Below are 22,623 nucleotides of genomic sequence, written 5' to 3'. Positions count from 1 at the left end.
GTGAACTGCAAAATAAAAAAAACCTGAAAAAAACACAAGGTAGCACTGATCTTCCTGTTGTTGTTCTGTTGCATGATGTAACACTAATTGCAGCTCCAGGCATGTCCTTGGTGTTCTGCATTAAAGAGTACAATTCTGTGGGAGTAAATCGGATTTCTTAGACACTTTCGCTATCAAAACCTGCTTGTAGCGTTCATAATTTGATTCATAGTAAAGTAAAGAGGATTCAACATGTGTGCCATAGCTCCATAGTTTTCCTTTGCCCTTTCTTTTTTGTTCTTTTGTTTCAACATTGTTTGTAATCATAGGTACAGTCATGAATTGTTACTTTTATTCAATTTTGTTTTGACAGAACACCAACAGAATGCATGTTACCACAAATTTAAATGTCTTGATATAATTTTACAGTTTGTTTCTTACCAGTGGATGATACAAAAGTCTGCTATCCACTTTTCATTTATGCTTGCACTTGTTGAGGAGAAAGTACATACTTTTGCTTCTATCTCAGATGACAACTCTTATCAGTGGGCTGTCAAAGACCCTGATGTGAATGTGATTAAATGTTAAAATATTAGGTCATTCAGAGGGAGTGCATCACATTTCAGTAAGGCTCTCTGTGTCTCCTAGAACAAATACGACGTGTGTCACAGTTATAAAATAAATGATAGTGATGCAAAGAACTCCTTTATCAAATTAATTGTATTACTGCCAGACATTATAATGTTTGTTGTTGGATAATTTAAGAGGAATGCTGGTGTTGTGAATTGCAGATGCTAGCCAAAACTCCACTTGGATTTAATTACTCCGTAGTTCACTCTTGACAGTATTATTTGACAGGCTGAAATATATGGATAGAAAGTGCACACACACAAACACAAACAAGAAGGTGTCTACAATCATTTATTTTCACCAAACTATCTTTCCTTTTTTTCCATTTTGTTTTCCATCAGACGTTCAATGGCTCAGAAAGTCAGCAAAGGAAAAGAAAAGCTCCAGCTCCTCCTTCCACTCCAGGTTCCATCACCCCAGATGTTAACGAAGCATCTACTTTTTCTACGCCCACCCCTGTTAACCATGCAAGTGTCAAACCTTCTCCAGCCTTCCGCACCAACATGACCCAGTCAACCACCGTCACTTCCACCACTGTGTCAACAGTGAGGCCACAATCCCTGAGGATTCAAGTTCATCCCCCATCTAGCTTCACCGTTACCCCTAAAGGTGGCTCCCCCACCCCAAGCAGCAGCACTTCTGACAGCCAAGTTATTCAGGACTCCAGCTCTGAAGTCAGCCGGAGCCCTGATGACTCCGATCTTGACACGGATGACACTTTATCCCACTATAGTACGCGGACCAGCAGCACTGCAAGCGGATCAGTGCCGACCCAAGCCCCTGCAAATACCTCCATAAAGAAAATGAAGCAACTCGATGTGTCCAGCAAATTAGTGCCAGCTTCAACTAGCATCTCCAGGACAGAGAGTGAGTCATTCCTCAATCCTAAAGTGGATGAATCTGAGAACAGACACAGCGAAATGGGTAAATATCAATGCTTATATAATGTAGAATTGTTGTTTTGTCCTAAAATTTGGTCATGATTTTAATATTTTTAACAATAGTGATCCCAAGATGATTGACATTTTACTCACTGTCATGATTACTGTTGGATTCAAGATGCAGGCAGTAGAAATAGTTTCAAAACAGGTCAAGCCCAAAATACAGTGGTACCTCAACTTACAAGCACGATTCTCTCCACGACCATACTCGTAACTCGTATCACTTGGCAGAAATGTGCACATACTGTATGAAGGTACTCATGCATGTTGATGTGCACATGGACGCATTTAAATTGTCAGCCTCTTGTCATAAACGGACATTGGGGCTGCAACTAACAACGTTTCTGACTATTTTGATAGTCGACTAGTCATCGACTATCTTAATGACTAGTCGGATTATAAAGTGTACACATATTCAGCAGCTCTAATTTAGCCATTAATGAGGCATGTGCTCACCAACAACAAAAGTGACTCATTTATTTATAAATATTTATACTGTAACTACGTTGCAAGTTAGGCTGTTACAAAAATGTAAATAACTATTAAATTATTACTAATTAATATGAATTACTTTAGTCCATTTAAAAGTAAGGACAGGAAAAGTGCAAAACAAATATATATATATATATATATATATATATATGTATATATATATATATGTATGTATGTATGTATGTTTATATATATATATATATGTATGTTTATATATATATATATATATGTATGTTTATATATTAAAAGTTAAAATAGCAATAAGAACAAATGATAAAACAACAAAACTAACTTGCTCAAAAAGAAACATGCAGTTTGTGATGATGTTTAAAAAGCTGCACACTGATATACTATTGATAATTGGTTAATTCCTGCCATTTTAAGCAATCTAATAGACTTAGTGTATATAATTGTATGATTGATTTATTCTTAACATTCTTAACAATTCTTAGCTATCTGATAGTTTGTACGTTATGTTTAATCTTATGATGCTGGCGAATTGGTGTGTGCGTGTGTGTGTTCGCGTGTGTACGATTTATGTTTGTTATGGTGCCTTTCTTTCTTAGACAAAGTATAGCTGGCAGACTTTGGCTAAAATGATAGTTAAATCAATCAATCAATCAATGTTTATTTATATAGCCCTAAATCACAAGTGTCTCAAAAGGCTGCACAGGCCACAATGACATCCTCGGTACAGAGCCCACATAAGGGCAAGGAAAAACTCACCCCAGTGGGACGTCGATGTGAATGACTATGAGAAACATTGGAGAGGACCGCATATGTGGGTAACCCCCCCCCCCCCCCCACCCCCCATATTAGTGAAAGTCCAGTCCATATTGGGGCCAGCAGGAAACCATCCCGAACGGAGACGGGTCAGCAGCGCAGAGATGTCCCCAACCGATGCACAGGCGAGCGGTCCACCCCGAGTCCCGACTCTGGACAGCCAGCACTTCATCCATGGCCACCGGACCTGTGTGTCTCCCTCTCCACAAGGGAGAGGGGCGCAGAGGAGAAAAGAAAAGAAACAGCAGATCAACTGGTCTAAAAAGGGGGTCTATTTAAAGGCTAGAGTATACAAATGAGTTTTAAGATGGGACTTAAAGGCCTACTGAAACCCACTACTACCGACCACGCAGTCTGATAGTTTAAATATCAATGATGAAATCTTAACATTGCAACACATGCCAATACGGCCAGGTTAGCTTACTAAAGTGCAATTTTAAATTTTGCGCAAAATATCCTGCTGAAAACGTCTCGGTATGATGACGTCAGCGCGTGACGTCACGGATTGCAGAGGACATTTTGGGACAGCATGGTGGCCAGCTATTAAGTCATCTGTTTTCATCGCAAAATTACACAGTATTCTGGACATCTGTGTTGGTGAATCTTTTGCAATTTGTTCAATGAACAATGGAGACGGCAAAGAAGAAAGCTGTAGGTGGGAAGCGGTGTATTGCGGCCGATTGCAGCAACACAAACACAGCCGGTGTTTCATTGTTTACATTCCCGGAAGATGACAGTCAAGCTTTACCATTGGCCTGTGGAAAACTGGGACAACAGAGATTCTTACCAGGAGGACTTTGAGTTGGATACGCAGACACGGTACTGTGAGTACGCATGCAGCTGCGGCTTCCAAACATTTGATCGCTTGGCCATACGTGCGTGCCGCTATGTGCATGTCACGTACGTAACTTTGGGGACTTTGGGGAAATATATGTGCTGTATGAACTTTATGGAGGTGAACGGTACTTTGGGCTGTGGGATTGAGTGTGTTGTGCAGGTGTTTGAGTTGTATTGGCGGGTTATATGGACGGGAGGGGGGAGATGTTTGTTATGCGGTATTCATTTGTGGCATATTAAATATAAGCCTGGTTGTGTTGTGGCTAATAGAGTATATATATGTCTTGTGTTTATTTACTGTTTTAGTCATTCCCAGCTGAATATCAGGTCCCACCGGCCTCTCACAGCATCTTCCCTATCTGAATCGCTCCCACTGCCCTCTAGTCCTTCACTCTCACTTTCCTCATCCACGAATCTTTCATCCTCGCTCAAATTAATGGGGAAATCGTCGCTTTCTCGGTCCGAATCGCTCTCGCTGCTGGTGGCCATGATTGTAAACAATGTGCAGATGTGAGGAGCTCCACAACCTGTGACGTCACGCTACTCGTCTGCTACTTCCGATACAGGCAAGGCTTTTTTATCAGCGACCAAAAGTTGCGAACTTTATCGTCGATGTTCTCTACTAAATCCTTTCAGCAAAAATATGGCAATATCGCGAAATGATCAAGTATAACACATAGAATGGACCTGCTATCCCCGTTTGAATAAGAAAATCGCATTTCAGTCGGCCTTTAAATGCTTCTACTGAGGTAGCATCTCTAACTGTTACCGGGAGGGCATTCCATAGTACTGGAGCCCGAATAGAAAACGCTCTATAGCCCGCAGACTTTTTTGGGGCTCTGGGAATCACTAATAAGCCGGAGTTCTTTGAACGCAGATTTCTTGCCGGGACATATGGTACAATACAATGGCAAGATAGGCTGGAGCTAGACCGTGTAGTATTTTATACGTTAGTAAAACCTTAAAGTCACATCTTAAGTGCACAGGAAGCCAGTGCAGGTGAGCCAGTATAGGCGTAATATGATCAAACTTTCTTGTTCTTGTCAAAAGTCTAGCAGCCGCATTTTGTACCAACTATAATCTTTTAATGCTAGACATAGGGAGACCCGAAAATAGTATGTTACAGTTACTGAGACGAGACGTAACGAACGCATGAATAATAATCTCAGCGTCGCTAGTGGACAAAATGGAATGAATTTTAGTGATATTACGTAGATGAAAGAAGGCCATTTTAGTAACACTTTTAATGTGTGACTCAAACGAGAGAGTTGGGTCGAAGATAATACCCAGATTCTTTACCATGTCGCCTTGTGTAATTGTTTTGTTGTCAAATGTTAAGGTGGTATTATCAAATAAATGTCGGTGTCTAGCAGAACCGATAATCAGCATTTACGTTTTCTTGGCGTTGAGTTGCAAAAAGTTAGCGGACATCCATTGTTTAATTTAATTAAGACACGCCTCCAGCTGACTACAATCCGGCGTGTTGGTCAGCTTTAGGGGCATGTAGAGTTGGGTGTCATCAGCATAACAGTGAAAGCTAACACCGTATTTGCGTATGATGTCGCCTAGCGGCAGCATGTAGCCACTAAAGAGTGCAGGGCCAAGAACCAAACCCTGGGGAACTCCGCACGTTACCTTAACATAGTCCGATGTCACATTGTTATGGGAGACGCACTGCATCCTGTCAGTAAGATGAGAGTTAAACCAAGACAAGGCTAAGTCTGACATACCAATACGTGTTTTGATACGCTCTAATAAAATATTATGATCGACGGTATCGAAAGCAGCGCTAAGATCAAGAAGCAGCACCATAGATGACGCATCAGAATCCATCGTTAGCAATAGATCATTAGTCATTTTTGCGAGGGCTGTCGCCGTAGAGTGATTTGCCCTGAAACCGGATTGAAAAGGTTCACAGAGATTGTTAGACACTTAAGTGTTCATTTAGCTGCTGTGCAACAATTTTTTCGAGGATTTTCAAAATAAAGGGAAGGTGGAACACCGGTCGGTAGTTTACCATGAGGTCAGGATCGAAGTTAGGTCTTTTGAGCAGAGGATGAATAACCGCTTTTTTGAATGCTAGGGGAACAGTGCCAGAGGAAAGTGATGAGTTTATAATATTTAAAACTGATGGACCTAATAATACAAAAAGCTCATTTATAAGTTTCCCAGGAAGTGGGTCAAGTAAACATCTTGTTTGTTTTATCCCACTTACACGCCGTAATAATTCCTCTGTTCATCAAAAAGAGAGACTATTTTGGAGGGCAGTATCCGTCGTATATACAGTCGTATCTGTGTTAATAGAACCCAGTTGTAGCTGGGATGCGTTGTCTTTAATCTCCTTTCTAATGAGTTCAATTTTATTATTAAAGAAATTCATAAAGTCATCTGCCGAGTGGGTGGAGCTACTGGGAGGAGTCCCTTGTTGGGTTAGCGACGCTACTGTACTAAACAAAAATGTAGGATCTTTTTTGTTGAGGCTAATGAGAATTGAGTAATATTTAGCTTTAGCGTTTATAAGTTATTAAACTATCACTCCATGCTTGATGGAAAACCTCAAGTTTAGTCGCGCGCCATTTGCGTTCCAGCTTTCTACATGATAATTTATGAGCTCTAGTTTCTTCTGTAAATCATGGGGTACGCCTTTTAGGGGCCCTTTTTTGCTTTAGCTGTGCTACACTATCAATGGTTACGCACAGGGCGTCATCAAAGTTGTTAGTGAGGTTATCAATAGAGCCGACATAATTTGGGAATGGTGCCATTACCGAAGGCAGTAGGTCAGCAAGAGTCATTGTTGTGGCAGCATTAATGTTACGGTTGCTATAGCAGTTATTATTATTATTAGCTTGTTGACAATGCGTCAGAACTTCGAATTTTATATGGTAATGATCGGACATTACTTTAGTATACGAGAGTATCATAACTTTGGAGATGGTGACACCCCTGACAAGCACTAGATCTATCGTATTACCGTTGCGATGCGTGGGTTCATTTATTATTTGTGTAAGACCACAGCTATCAATTATAGTCTGGAGCGCCACGCACTGAGGGTCCGATGGGGTATTCATATAGATATTAAAGTCCCCCATTATGATTATATTGTCGGCGTGCGTCACTAGATCAGCAACGAACTCTGAGAATTCACTGATAAAGCCCGAATAGGGCCCTGGGGGGGCGGTAGATAACAGCCAGTTCGAGAGGCAGCGGTGTGACAGACCTCATAGTAAGCACCTCAAACGATTTATATTTATTATTTAGGTTAGGATTAAGGTTAAAGTTTTCATTGTATATTAGCAATATTAATAATGCGTTTATTATGCGTAGTGCACTTTAAATAGTTTCGACCATATCTAGGAATTGAAATGACGGGAATTTTCAGATTGTTTGCTTGGTGCTGCGATAAACTGAACGCATCATAATTTGCCACCTCAGTAGAATGCGTGTCTACCTCTGACACAGTCACAACAGAAAAAACATGTGAGTTGTGTATTATTCTACGGGAATTGCTATGTGTGTAGGGATTATCCAGCTTGGCGCTGGCTAGTTCTGTCTTAACTGACTCCTCACCCGGACTAGCAGACTCTGTAAATCAGTTTTCCCCACAATCTTAATGAGTTGAGACCGCATCATGCAGATGTCCGACATTTATCCGCTTTAAATGCTCGCGTATCACAGATATAGTGTTATAAAAACAAGGTCTGCTTTGCAAAATGAGCAAGGTATTTGTGTTTTTAACAAGGATAAGAGAAAATATTCCCACACTTTACGTGTTTTCCCCCGCGATGTTAATGCAAATGGCGGTGCTGACTCGTGTCACTCTGGAATAACACGGGTAATGATGTCATGACTATGTCGACAAATTTATTTACATTTTCAAACTAAATTAACCTGGTTGTTCATTCACAGTGAATGTAAATACTTGTTAGGTGAAATGTTGCCTGGATAGTTCCCCCTCGTTTAGAATGACACTGCTCTCAAAACTGCGGAGCTTTCAAGCTGCAGCAACATTTTAGAAGTGCAATAATGATAACCTGGTTGAAAGGTGTGCGTGCGTGCGTGCGTGCGTGCGTGCGTGCGTGCGTGCGTGCGTGCGTGCGTGCGTGCGTGCGTGTGCGTGCTCATGTCATGCTTCAAGTGCAGGAACAAGTGGAGCTGGTTTTTATATTTTTGAAACAGTGCCGTCCTTTACTCTTGCCATAGCTTTCAATCCCTTCTTTTCATCCATCTCTTTCCTCACATTGCATCTCACTCCTATATGCATGTAGCCACTCACATAATCTTTCAAAGCTGGCAGATACAAAGACAAACACATCCATCACAGATTTAAACAGGATCTGCTTGAACTTCAGCTAGCCCCTTATTGATCAGGTGTTTACTGGTAACAGAGTGAGATTGCAGCAGAGGTCTGTCATGCCTGAAGGAGGAAGAGATGATAGAGTTGTAAACCTCAGAAACTGGTTGAGGAAGGTGAGAGAGCTAGGGAGTTCAAAGTATGGGGCATGGGAAGGTTTAAGCAGCAGGAGGAGAAAAGGGTATGAACAGCAGGTTTTCTACAGGGGTTTAAAGGGAGAGCTGGTTGAGGAGAAGGATAGAAACAGGATGGAAGGATAACAGATAATGGAGTTAGTGTATGAGACAGGAATAGAACGGACATCATGTGGATCATTGATACATATTTACTCTTAGCTTTCTGAAAGTGTCAACCTTTACCTCTTCATAAGTTCACTGTGGAAAGCATAGTAGGCAACTTTGGAACTACGGTAAACTTTTTAACAGTTCACATTTAGCAGGGAATGAGTGTATTTAACACATGTTACACCTTAAAAGCCATGTACATTATAAAGTGACCCCATTGTGTGGGCAGAAACATTACATCAAATTGTGTATTTGTTTATACTGAGTTGACAGCAGTTATACTCGCATTCAAAACATTACTTCATTTTCACCTTGCTTGTGAACATGTTTGGGTTATGATAGGTAGTTCATCATCTTAGTACTGTATGTTGTTTCAGTTCCACCTCCTTGTATACAATGTAGTAAAGAGATTAAGTAGCACATCAACAGTATACGCTGACTAAGACAGCACAATGATGTATTGCAAACCCATATGGGAAGTGTGCTCGCTCTATATGAATAATGCTGTCTTACAGAATTGCCTTGTTGCCCCTGTATGCACAGTAAATCATATGAATGGATTTGTTTTTCATCAAGTTGAACTTTTTTGTAAGGTAAAAGCCACATGGACACATTTCAGAAGCTTTTAATGGCACCATTCCAATCAACAGGCAGATGGGTTCACCTTGTACCCAGTTACCGTAAAGGGCCCTATTCTCCCAATTGCCCTGAGGTGTTTTTTAATGCGCTTCAAGTCATGCACGTTCTTTCTATTTGTATTCTCCCGGCTCATTACTAATTGTGAAAAAGATAACACTGTAAATTTCAAATGGCCATCTTAATCCAGGCAGTGTTTGTCATAGTGATGGTATGTATGCACGCTACAACAGCTTCTTCCTGGCTGGATGTGAATAATAATAATCTGTAGATAAAACTTTAACTTATTATAACTTGATTTTATTTGTGGTGATAAGAGATCTGTTTCATACAAACGTTTGTGAAGCCGTGACACGTCAGAGGGGCTTGACATCTGTTTTTTGTGTGCTTGTGCGGTGGAGCAGGACAGTTTGATATTAACTCTCCAAAAATCAATTAAATCATTTGATAGATGCTACAATATATGAATGTATATATGTATTTTCTATTAAATAGTCAATATTCAATGATTACGGTCCAAATGAAATCGTTACGTCCGTTCCTACCAGAAAAATTTAAACACAGCAGATATATCCGTAAATTTTAAATACATTTTCAGTGTTATTCGGATGACACCTAGCGCTACGTCTCAACCAAACCAACTGCTTCTCTTCCTCCTTCCTCCCTTACTGACTGCCTCAGTGAACTCAAGCAGTGGTTCTCATCCAATTTCCTTCAACTCAATAGTAATAAAACCGAAATCTTACTTGTAGGTACAAAATCCATCCTAGCCAAAACCAACAGCTTGTCCGTTACTCTTGGCAATTCCTCTGTCTCACCCTCCTCCCAAGTCAAAAGTCTGGGTGTCATCCTCGACAGCACACTCTCTTTTCAAGCCCACATAAACATTACCCGGTCCGCTTACTTTCATCTACGAAACATTAATGGACTTCGCCCATCCCTTACCCCACATACTGCTGCCATACTGGTCCATAGCTTTGTCACCTCTCGCCTGGACTACTGCAACTCTCTCCTGTTTGGTCTCCCTCACAAGTCACTTCACAAACTTCAGCTTCTCCAGAACTCTGCAGCCCGGATAATCACCAGAACCCCTTCAATCCAGCACATCACCCCTGTTCTACAGCAACTCCACTGGCTACCTATCAAACACCGTATCCAATTTAAAATAATTCTCCTTACTTTCAAAGCTATCCATAACCTCTCTCCGTCATATCTCTGACCTGCTCCATGTCGCCACGCCCTCACGTTCCTTAAGATCCTCTTCATCCATCCATCTCACTGTCCCCTTATGTAAACTGTCCACCGTGGGTGCCCGAGCTTTCAGCCGCTGAGCCCCTCATCTTTGGAACTCACTACCACCAGACCTTCGTAACATAGACTCAATATCCCTCTTCAAATCAAGACTCAAAACACACCTATTCCTGACTGCTTATTCATTGTAAACCTTATCGATCTTTTTTGTTGTTTTTATCCAATTTATTTTATTGTTTGATTTTGTACGGTGTCCTTGAGTGCCCAGAAAGGCACCTTTTTATAAGTGAAATGTATTATTATTATATACGGGCGGCCCTTTTTTGCTGTGGTCACACCCAGAAGACAACGATGTGCATTTTGATTTTTTTATGTTTTTTCAACTTACCAGGGTGCTGGACTTATTCCAGCCTCAGAGGAGAGTACGAACAAAAGTACTGAAGTTGGCGGGAGAATACGCGTAACACCAGATTTGACAGGAACGCCCACATTTAAAGGTTGCTCCACCCAGAGCGCATATCAAGGATGAAGGCGCACATCGCTTAAGTCGAGGTGGAGAATTCCGCGCAGCCAGAATGAACGCAGTTGTGCACCTTTTTTCACTTAAGCACATGGAAAAATAGGGCCCAAAAAGTATTTAGGACAGAAAGCCTTCATTTCCAAATAAACCGCAAATATGGTTTCGTCAAACTCCTGCCCGTTCAGATTCTGATTTAGTTAATTCTGTAGTATGCATGCAAGACTCGCATGTAGCCACGTTTCAATAATGTAAGACAAAAAACATTGGTTGTGCACTGCACAGAAAGTGAGTAGTACCTCCATAGCGCGGACAGACCCACCTGCTTGAAGAGGCAGAAACTTTAATCACATAAAAATCCAAGAATTAAGTTATATAACAAGCACACCTTGGCAAGCGAAGTGAGAAATCACTAGGATTGGAATGCTGCCAACCAGTAACAGATGATTATGATTAATTTGGTTGGTTTTTTTGACAACTTTCACCATTTGTACATCGAATATGATTTTGTTTGCTAATTGCTTGTTTCTCAAGGAACAGCTGATTTGCAAGTCCCACCCAAGCCTCGTCGTTCCCCAGCCCTGGAACATCCTCCCCTGCACTCCCCTTCGCTTGATCCCGTAAAAAGCCGCTACTCACGTAGCACCATGGAAAAGGAGGACCCTGCTTCCCAGTGTAGGTGCCAGATAGATTCCCTTTTCTTTTTACTTTCACATAATTATTTTGTCTTTGCACGTGTATATTTAACTCTTTTCTCAGATAGTTTAATTTTCAACTGGAGCAGACTGACTTGTTAGTAGCCATGTGTACATGGACATTTATTTAATCGGTCATCATTCGGATTAGATTGTTACTGTGTAAATGGACCCTGAAAAAAAAAAGATCTGACTATAATGTGCATTTTTATGCAATACACCTTAAAAATTGGAATACTTAACTTTGACATGTGCAGAACCTAACATAAACAGAAAGGTGTGGTATTATTTGTGCTATGGCGCCATATTTTAGACGAGTCGCTCACTGCAGGTGCTGAAGAAGCAGGAGACATCCACTTTTATCAAACATGGCTGTGCATTTCTGCTTGTCCGACGTTATCATCCATCCATCCATCCATCTTCTTCCGCTTATCCGAGGTCGGGTCGCGGGGGCAGCAGCTTAAGCAGGGAAGCCCAGACTTCCCTCTCCCCAGCCACTTCGTCCAGCTCTTCCTGTGGGACCCCGAGGCGTTCCCAGGCCAGCCGGGAGACATAGTCTTCCCAACGTGTCCTGGGTCTTCCCCGCGGCCTCCTACCGGTGGGACGTGCCCTAAACACCTCCCTAGGGAGGCGTTCGGGTGGCATCCTGACCAGATGCCCGAACCACCTCATCTGGCTCCTCTCGATGTGGAGGAGCAGCGGCTTTACTTTGAGCTCCTCCCGGATGGCAGAGCTTCTCACCCTATCTCTAAGGGAGAGCCCCGCCACCCGGCGGAGGAAACTCATTTCGGCCGCTTGTACCCGTGATCTTGTCCTTTCGGTCATAACCCAAAGCTCATGACCATAGGTGAGGATGGGAACGTAGATCGACCGGTAAATTGAGAGCTTTGCCTTCCGGCTCAGCTCCTTCTTCACCACAACGGATCGATACAGCGTCCGCATTACTGAAGACGCCGCACCGATCCGCCTGTCGATCTCACGATCCACTCTTCCCCCACTCGTGAACAAGACTCCGAGGTACTTGAACTCCTCCACTTTGGGCAAGATCTCCTCCCCAACCCAGAGATGGCACTCCACCCTTTTCCGGGCGAGAACCATGGACTCGGACTTGGAGGTGCTGATTCTCATCCCAGTCGCTTCACACTCAGCTGTGAACCGATCCAGTGAGAGCTGAAGATCCTGGCCAGATGAAGCCATCAGGACCACATCATCTGCAAAAAGCAGAGACCTAATCCTGCAGCCACCAAACCAGATCCCCTCAACGCCTTGACTGCGTCTAGAAATTCTGTCCATAAAAGTTATGAACAGAATCGGTGACAAAGGGCAGCCTTGGCGGAGTCCAACCCTCACTGGAAACGTGTCCGACTTACTACCGGCAATGCGGACCAAGCTCTGGCACTGATCATACAGGGAGCGGACTGCCACAATCAGACAGTCCGATACCCCGTACTCTCTGAGCAATCCCCACAGGACTTCCCGAGGGACACGGTCGAATGCCTTCTCCAAGTCCACAAAACACATGTAGACTGGTTGGGCAAACTCCCATGCACCCTCAAGGACCCTGCCGAGAGTATAGAGCTGGTCCACAGTTCCACGACCAGGACGAAAACCACACTGTTCCTCCTGAATCCGAGGTTCGACTATCCGGCGTAGCCTCCTCTCCAGTACACCTGAATAGACCTTACCGGGAAGGCTGAGGAGTGTGATCCCACGATAGTTAGAACACACCCTCCGGTTCCCCTTCTTAAAGAGAGGAACCACCACCCCGGTCTGCCAATCCAGAGGTACCGCCCCCGATGTCCACGTGATGCTGCAGAGTCTTGTCAACCAAGACAGCCCCACAGCATCCAGAGCCTTAAGGAACTCCGGGCGGATCTCATCTACCCCCGGGGCCTTGCCACCGAGGAGCTTTTTAACTACCTCAGCAACCTCAGCCCCAGAAATAGGAGAGCCCACCACAGACTCCCCAGGCACTGCTTCCTCATAGGAAGACGTGTTGGTGGGATTGAGGAGGTCTTCGAAGTATTCCCTCCACCGATCCACAACATCCGCAGTCGAGGTCAGCAGAACACCATCCTCACCATACACGGTGTTGATAGTGCACTGCTTCCCCTTCCTGAGGCGGCGGATGGTGGACCAGAATTGCTTCGAAGCCGTCCGGAAATCGTTTTCCATGGCCTCACCGAACTCCTCCCATGTCCGAGTTTTTGCCTCTGCGACCGCTGAAGCCGCACACCGCTTGGCCTGTCGGTACTTGTCCGCTGCCTCAGGAGTCCTATGAGCCAAAAGAACCCGATAGGACTCCTTCTTCAGCTTGACGGCATCCCTCACCGCCGGTGTCCACCAACGGGTTCTAGGATTACCGCCACGACAAGCACCAACTACCTTGCGGCCACAGCTCCAATCAGCCGCCTCGACAATAGAGGCGCGGAACATGGTCCATTCGGACTCAATGTCCAGCACCTCCCTCGTGACATGTTCAAAGTTCTTCCGGAGGTGGGAATTGAAACTCTCTCTGACAGTTATCATGGTATTTATCATTTTTTCTATCTGTTCACTACTTTTGTCTTACCTCTCTTTTTGAAATGTAGCTGTTCTGTGCTTTTTATGCTGTGATTATGTACGGGTTTGCGGCGCATCTTCATGTTTCAACATTGTGTACATGTGTTTGAGGCTCGCACTTAGCACTTGGAGTAGCTGTAATGTCGTGAATAAAACAGCTCGTTAAGACGACAACTATATACCTTCTTTTATTGTTACATCGACACATGACACTCCGTACCATCTTTTTGTTTTTGCTAGTCTCATTTTAACGCTAATTCTGTACATGTTGAATTGGGGGAAACAGCATCAAGACAATCGCTTCATTCCGAGACTATTAAATGTAGTCCACCACAAAGTATAGCTGACATCAAAGACATGCGCAGTAAGGATAATTCTAACCCAAATTTCGGAAGATGTGTTGTCATGTGCTCCAATCTGAATGACTTTCGGCATAAACCACCAGTCTCGATCGGAATGAAGTTTTGATCCGAATGTGTGTGTGATCAAGTCAGAATATTCCCAATGCCGTGTTTACATGAAGCATTTTTATTCCGTTTAGGCTTTTAATCCGATTAAATGTGTTCATGTGCACATAGCTACTGATAGTGGGTTCATGTGAGGTCAAGGTGCTTCATGTCTATAAACAGCAACCTATAATCCTTTGGACTCAGGGCTTTTGTCAACATTAATTAACTGGTGTGCTTTTTATGTAGGATTAATACATAAGGTTGTATTCAAAAGTATACTTGTGAGACATTTTACTACACATAAGCCAATTTGAAAACAAGGTTTGGTGCATTTTGGAATTATAGTCTGGTTGTCATCAACAAGAAATATTTTCAGATGGTTTTGATAATAGTTCAAGGGGGTTGATCACGTAGTAAAGGTCATAATGCATCAAAAATATTTGTAAACTCTCAGGGTTTTGTCATATTCCCTTTTTCAAAGTATGTTCAGTGTTTTCACTTCAAGTTTAATGGCTGGCTCTTTGGTCTATTTCTTTCTGTTTCTAGGTTTTCCCCTGGATGTCGTTTCCATTCCATTTTGGCATTATTTACAGTCTTGTAAATCTAAATTTTAATTTGTTCTTTTCTTTACCCCCTTTACCCTTCACCCTTTTTGCAGTGTACTGCTGCGGTCCTGTACGCCTGCACTCCAAACACCACTGAAGTCTTTCTTCGACTTGACCCTTCATCTATCATTTCCTGCCAATCCTTTCCGCCTGTCATTGTAGAAACTGTCCTGTCTCATTAGCGTTCATAATCCCCTTTTTTTTATTGTGATTTCTGTTACCTTGCTTTATCATAGCCATATTGCCTCACACAATCCCGGTGAAGGTTTTAGAGTTTAGAGCTCACAAAAGCAGGTTTTGTTCTAATACTTACTAATGGATGTGTGCAGTTTTGTTGTTGTTTTTACATTAGCTGGATCTGTTTCTATTGATTAGAAGAGGGTTCTTTGCTGCGTTAAAATGGACAAAAAGCATGTGGTCAGAAGGTATCCAATGACAGATGATCTTAACTGTGTGTATCGCTTACAGTGTGATGAATGAGGTATGTAAAGATGGAGCAATGATGCAGGGCAACGTGATATCAGCCAATTGTTTGGTGATATGATATCTGCTGATCAATGGTTGGACAGTGTATGTTCTCTGGCTGGTTGTTTTGAATTGATTTAGAAACCCGATGTCTGAATGCACACACAGTTTTTTGGTGAATATTACTTTTCAAAGCCAGATGTTTTGACAAAAATAGGTTATTTTTATCTGGTGGTGGCTCCATTTTGTACGATCAAAAATACTTCACTATCAGAGAAAGTACTTTATATACCAGGGGTTCTTAACCATTTTTGACCTCGGGCACCAACTTTTCCACTACAGAGGGGCCCAGGTCCCACTCAATTATTAACACTTAATTTGTCATCTTGCTTTTTATTTTTATCCTATTCAATAATTATATCTAACCTACTTACAGTTTACAAACTTGTCAAATGACATGAAACCATATGTTAATCACAAAGATGATTATTATTTAACACAAACTTTAGGCTTAGGTCAGGCTGATTAGATAAATAGGGGAGCGGTATGGCGTAGTGGGTAGAGCGGCCGTGCCAGAAACCTGAGGGTTGCAGGTTCGCTCCCCGCCTCTTGACATCCAAATCGCTGCCGTTGTGTCCTTGGGCAGGACACTTCACCCTTTCCCCCGGTGCCGCTCACACTGGTGAATGAATGATGAATGAACGATAGGTAGTGGTCAGAGGGGCCGTAGGCACAAACTGGCAGCCTCGCTTCCGTCAGTCAAATGTAGCTTACCATCACCAGGTGTGCATGAATGATGGGTTCCCACTTCTCTGTGAGCGCTTTGAGTATCTAATAATAGAAAAGCGTGATATAAAATCGAATCCATTATTATTATTATTAAATAAGCACTAATCAAATATACTGCATAAGAGGAGACTCAAGATACTGCATAAGAGACTGAAGAAAAATAAATGAACATACGATTGTGTTGTGCTAAATAAACTAAATAATAATGAATGTTTCTTAACTAAACTGTCAATAAAATTAAAGTGCAAATGAAAATACAGCTTCACCATATTTTTTGTGCTATAGAAACATCTCTGACTTAAGCTTCAGACTTTTTCTGTTTGTTTGATAGTCATTACTGCCACAAGTGGTGGAAAGGGGTATTACAGCTGAGTACCGCTTTGGCCCATATAAACCACAGCTGAGAAACATCCATCCATCCATTTCCTACCGCTTGTCCCTCTCGGGTTTGCGCGGGGTGCTGGAGCCTATCTCAGCTGCATTCGGCAAGTCGCCAGCTATAATCCTCAATTGTGCCCCACAAATGTACACTCATTATGAATTGCGTTCTCTGTTTCTTTTGTCAGTACAGTCGTCCCTTGTTTGCCGATGTTACTTGGTTCTGGGACCGTGATAAATTAATTTCCACGTTGTGGGAATCATTAATTAAAATAAAATCATAACTAGATGATTAAAAAAAACATTAAGTTCTTTAACATTATGAGAGCTTTCTAGACATTAAAACATATCCTTTAGTCACCTTTACACTTTTTCAATCCAAAAAGTACTGCTTCTTGAGGCTTAGCCAATCAGTGGCCACAATATTGAACTCTGTGCTTTGATTGGTTTGGTCACCTCTGGTGGCCAATACTACTGTAGTAATGATCTTTTAGTTTATTTAGCCATTTCTATGATTTAAAAAGCTTAATTTAGAGTAAACATTTTATAGAATATGCTTAAAAAAACAAATCTGTGATGTGGGAAAACGCAATATAGTGAGGGATGACTGTATGTATTAATAACCTTTTGCATACCTTATTGTACAATATTAACACCACCTTAGATGGAAATATTATTAGCATGATTTTTTTTTTAGTTAATTAAAAATCCAAACTGATTTTGAGATTAATAGGATACATTACTGTAAGTTGAAGTACAGTACATTATTACATTACTGCTCACTGATATACAATGTCCTTAGTATGTCGGTATGATGTGGGAATAAATAAATGTGGTTTTATCAAAGCAAAATATTTCACAAACATAAACAATGTATTTAATAACTGAAATTGATTGCAATAAAATATTTAAGACTGATTATTGTACATGGGCTGCGACAGACATGTATGACAAAATGTAAATTATTTGCTTTGGAATTAAGGTACGAAGTGAAGCATGGGCCAGATGTCTGCAGTGGAGATATGAGTGGATAATATCACGTGTTTGATTGCAAGCCAACTCTATATGTGAGAGTTTGTGCAAATGCAGTTGTATGTGTGCATGTGTGTGTGGTGGTAGCTGCCATGACTAAGCTGTTTCTGGAAATGACTTTGGAGGCTAGAAAGCCTTGTGAGTCATCACCACATCATGAACTGACTGACTAAATATACAGTCACAAATACTCACAGAGCTCACAGTCATTAATAGTTAATAGTTACAATCAAGGTTGTGCTCTCATTTCCAAGAATGTGCATGCTGGCCAGGATGCAAAAAAGCCAACAAATAGTACTTGTTTTCTTGGCTTAGAGTTTAGTTTGTGATAGTGACAGACTAAATAGGTTTCTCCCCCAAATCCACAAAACTGACCAAACTTTATTGAAGAGAGATGAGAGGGCATGAATCAGTAGTCTTCCCAGGAAACTAAACCAGTACTGTAAAAAAATCTAATTAAAAGGGTTTGTTTACTCTACTTCGACCCACACATCATTAAAGTTGTTTTATCAAGCCACATTTGGTTGTGCTCTGAGCTTATATTTGTATATTTGGCTTGTGTTTTTCTGGTTTGTGTGTTTGTGGTGTTAGAATGAATGTTGAAACTAACATAAATACTTCCTGTTTTTTTATCCTTTCCTCATCCAGCTCTCGAATGTCGAGATGTTGATACTGCATGGTGGCTTTCTATTCAAATAACTGTCTTCTTGTGTTGTAAATATGTCTTTGCATTCAGCACTGCAAGAACTCCAACAGTACAATCCAGAAACTTTCAATTGTAGCTTTGTGAATCAAAATGCACTACATTTCCTGTTCTATTCAAGGGACAGTTTAATCTTTAATCTTATACCTTTCTTTTTATATACCTGTACAGTTGAACCTTGATTTACGAACTAAATTGGTTCTTCAACATGATTCGCCAACCGAAAAGTTTATATAATGAAGCCAAGTTCCCCATAAGAATCAATGTAAAAATAAATAATTGGTTCTAGCCTCAATAAAAGTGTGTATTTTAGTAAAAAAAACTGCACACTTTGAAGACATCCATCCATCCATTTTGTACCGGGGTTGCGGGGGGTGCTGAAGCCTATCTCAGCTGAATTCAGGCGGTAGGCGGGGTACACCCTGGACAAGTCGCCAGCTCGTCGCAGGGCCAACACAGACAGTACCAGGAGGGAACTCACGCAGTCACGGGGAGAACATGCAAAGTCCACACAGAAACACTATAATATATAGTGTGTGTGTGTGTGTGTGTGTGTGTGTGTGTGTGTGTGTGTGTGTGTGTGTGTGTGTGTGTGTGTGTGTGTGTGTGTGTGTGTGTGTGTGTGTGTGTGTGTGTGTGTGTGTGTGTGTGTGTGTGTGTGTGTGTGTGTGTGTGTGTGTGTGGCATTGTTGAACACTCTAGGAGTTTTGTCGGCTGGTGTCCAGGTAGTGCCTTCTATTTCACTGTAACAAAAGTCTGCTGTGGCATATTTTTCAGTCTCATCACAATTCAAGACTTGTTGCGGAACAAAGCCCCCTTTACTTATAAAATCTTTGACGTAAAGGTGCCGATAGCCAAAGGCTAATTAGCTACAATGCTAGCTCAGTGGTTGTCTAGTAACCGCAAGCTATACAGCAAGACTGTCAAAGTTTGGACACATTTAAAGCATTTCTGATCACACAAAGTGATCTCTATAAGACAGGCTGACACAGTGCTGATCGCCGCAAGGTATGACTATTGCGAAAATAAGTTGCCGCTCGCCTCGAAGTTCCTCAAAATGGCTGCACCTGCGTATACAGGAAGGGATGTCATCAAAATAGAAGCCCGATAGGGCGTCCAGCGACACACAATGAATAAATGAAGTGTTCGTAGGCCGAGAAATGGTCCGCACACAGGCATATTTGGCATGAAACGTTCGTAAAACGAAACGGACGCAAATAGTGAGGTTCGGGAATCGAGGTTCCACTGTATTTTTTTTTCCTGAAGTTATTTTTGGATGTTGATGTTGGAGGTTGTTGTTGCTAAGACATTCTAACTGATTGTCTCGCAATAAGAGTGACATCTCTCTTTGTCCTCTTCAGCCTGGCTGTACTCAATGCAGAGCACTGCAGCTGATGTCAAGGTCCAAGAAAATGAAAGACCTGAGGAGGAGACTCTGTCTCTGGGAAGCAGCAGTAGCAGGGGCAGCAGTCTACCAGATCAAGGTTATGCTGCTTCTGAGGGAATGGTTGATGGTGAGGACTCAGGCCTGGTGAGCTCCCCATCCGACACCTATCCCACATCCCCAGAGGGAAGTTTGTTTTTGGAGAGAGGTTCTAAAGAGGAGCAAGGAGAGAGACTGCCTGGCCCAGTCCGGGACATTTCCAGTGACAGCGATGAAGGATGTGCTACCTGGAGTTCATATGAGAGGTAAAGAAGTCATTGAAGGTTGTTCGAAGAACTGTACACCGAAAGTGGTGTGGAACTATCACGCTGGTGGCTATTTTTTGCTACAACGTAAATGTGGATAGCTAACACTAGCATTAGCATTAGTATTTGCATCAAAAGTCGCTTACTAATTTAACAGGAACAGAGCCAAGGCAGCATTGGTCTGAAATCCCTCATCTTTGAGCTCACGCCAGTGAGTGAAAGCTGATCCTGCTGTCTTTTTATCCGGGTAAGCTCTGTTTTTCTTTCAGCGTGGCTCGGTTGATAGAACAACCGTGCCAGCAACCTGAGGGTTCCTGGTTCGATCCCCGTCTTATGTCATCCTAGTCACGTTCATTATGTCCTTGAGCAAGACACTTCACCCTTGCTCTCGATGGGTCGTGGTTAGGGCCTTGCATGGCAGCTCCCGCCATCAGTGTGTGAATGTGTGTGTGAATGGGTGAATGTGGAAATAGTGTCAAAGCGCTTTGAGTACCTTGAAGGTAGAAAAGGGCTATACAAGTACAACACATTTACCATATTTGTTTCCTCAGACCAAATTTTTTGTTTCTTTTGTTGTTTTGGAGCTTCGGCCATGATAGCAGTTATCACACTTTTTCTTGTAGTTTTCTGGCAGCACGTAGGCGTTCGAGTCGACTTACGTCTTTTTAATGAATGGAGAGAGAGAGCGACGTATGCCGTAAAGAAAGTAGGCACATTTGTAGTTTTTGCCACCTTCATCAAAGTCACTAACTGGCAGTTACTTACACCAAAAAGTAATGTGTTACTGTGAAAAGTAACTATTTAGCTACTTCTTCTACTTTTTTTTTTTTTTTTTAAAGCTTCCATCAGTGCCCTTTTAGCCTTCATTTCAGTACTGTTATTGCACTGGAGAATAATACAATTTGTTGATCAACTTGACATGCATTTGCATCACTGAACTCTGCTAAGCAATGTGGTCTACATACAACACATAAAGACAAAGATATGTTTCAAAGGGCCAAATTATTTCAGGCCAGAAAAAATTGACAAAACTATTTTAAATAGCTGCAACATAACATACATAAGTAACAAACAGCATAACAACAGCATAGCTGTAAACCTGGCTTCAACCAAGGAAGGCACACATGACATACACAAAGCCTAACCAGGCATTTTTCTTCCGAAGGAATTCGGAAATAAAATGTATTCAGGAGATCACCACTGTACTGAAGCCCAGAACACTCTACACATTTCCCCAGTTTTAGTTTAGAGATAAGGAAAGATTGCCCTGGCCCACTAGCATCCCTCTTTATGTTTGTGAACTTTATAGTCTATACATTTAGAGTGATGTGATAATCAAACACTCTAGAAGTTTAGAATGAAAGAGTATATAAGAGAATTGACATAGAGTGTGCACCTTCAATGATGAATGATGAGCAGAGGCAGAGTTTGGAGTGTTTTTTTTATGTACTCACTGTCCAGGTACTTGGAACATGTTTTCCGTGCCATTTGCTGTTTGACGCCGGTATCATGCTAATTAGCTGCCTGAAAGCGGGTGACTCCACTGTAGAAATAGCCTGCATATATTCTAGCACATATGCTGCAATGGCTTTGTCAATGTTGTCCTGGATAGCAGTCCCTCCTTTAAAATTCTTAGGTGGCATCGGAATCTGTGTCTCTCTTTACTAGCTTTGTCGAAGCATGTTGCTTTTGTAGCTGTTTCAGCAGATTTGAATTGCTGTTTTGGGCAGTATTCCCGGGCACGGTCACTGCTGCTGCTCACTGCTCCCCTCACCTCCCAGGGGGTGATCAAGGGTGATGGGTCAAATGCAGAGAATAATTTTGCCACACCTAGTGTGTGTGTGACAATCATTGGCATTTTAACTTTAACTAGATGGGATCTTTGATCCAACACACAACGTACATTGAACTAAAATGTTCTTTTCTTTGTGCTCCACAAAAGAAAAGTAGTGAGAATGTTAAGAAACTTGACTTCTGGCTTCGCCATGATGTTTTGTTAGTTGTTATGAGAGTAGCGTACGTGTGTGTGTGTGTGTGGCCCTTTAAGACATCACAGCATGTGAGGTGAGTGACGTCAGTGAGTGAGTGGGCGAGAGAGGTGAGAGAGCGTGTGCAGGTGCTCTAGCTTGGTGGATGGCTGCGTGCAGGGTGCAAGACACCAAGTCACAAAGTTGCAACAAACCACCGGCCTCATCATTCACCCTCGAGTCCGGAGCTGTAAACCCACTGCCGGGTAAAGTGAAGGTTGTTAGCCCTGAAGTACATAGGCCCTGGAGGAACGTCTCCCCTGCGCTCTTCGACTACGGTCTGGGAGCCGCCCCCACCCACACAAAGCACGCCTTTTCTTTTCCGACACCGCAGCGCTCCAATAAAACACACTCAGATCTTCTGTTTCTAGCCGATACTACATAATAAAATAACGTAAAATAACGCAGTAACGCATCATGTAGTAACAGTAACAGAGTTACTGAATATAAAAAAATAACGCATTAGATTACTAGTTACCGCCGAAACTAACGGCGTTACAGTAACGCGTTACAAAGTAACACTGCACA

General features: G+C 42.2%; 1 protein-coding gene across 12 annotated transcripts in view; it reads left to right on the top strand.

Moving 5' to 3' along the window:
• Positions 1-22,623, top strand: part of cobl (cordon-bleu WH2 repeat protein) — a 176,022-nt gene that overhangs the window by 140,364 nt on the left and 13,035 nt on the right. For 8 of the 12 annotated variants that reach the window (XR_009814687.1, XM_061950969.1, XM_061950977.2 and 5 more), the window contains 3 exons: positions 951-1,533; positions 11,236-11,376; positions 19,741-20,068. Coding sequence is in view for 11 of the 12 variants with exons in the window: in XM_061950969.1 (XP_061806953.1) it covers positions 951-1,533; positions 11,236-11,376; positions 19,741-20,068 (1,052 nt within the window). In the remaining variant the exon portion in view is untranslated. The remainder of the gene's footprint in view (positions 1-950; positions 1,534-11,235; positions 11,377-19,740; positions 20,069-22,623) is intronic. The other 4 variants (XM_061950984.1, XM_061951008.2, XM_061951040.1 and 1 more) reach the window with 4 other exon arrangements.

This window comes from Nerophis lumbriciformis, linkage group LG04, assembly GCF_033978685.3.
Source record: "Nerophis lumbriciformis linkage group LG04, RoL_Nlum_v2.1, whole genome shotgun sequence".
NCBI classification, from domain to species: Eukaryota; Metazoa; Chordata; class Actinopteri; order Syngnathiformes; family Syngnathidae; genus Nerophis; species Nerophis lumbriciformis.
The sequence above is the reverse complement of the archived record's forward strand: the minus strand, read 5'-3'. Positions and strand labels throughout refer to the sequence as shown.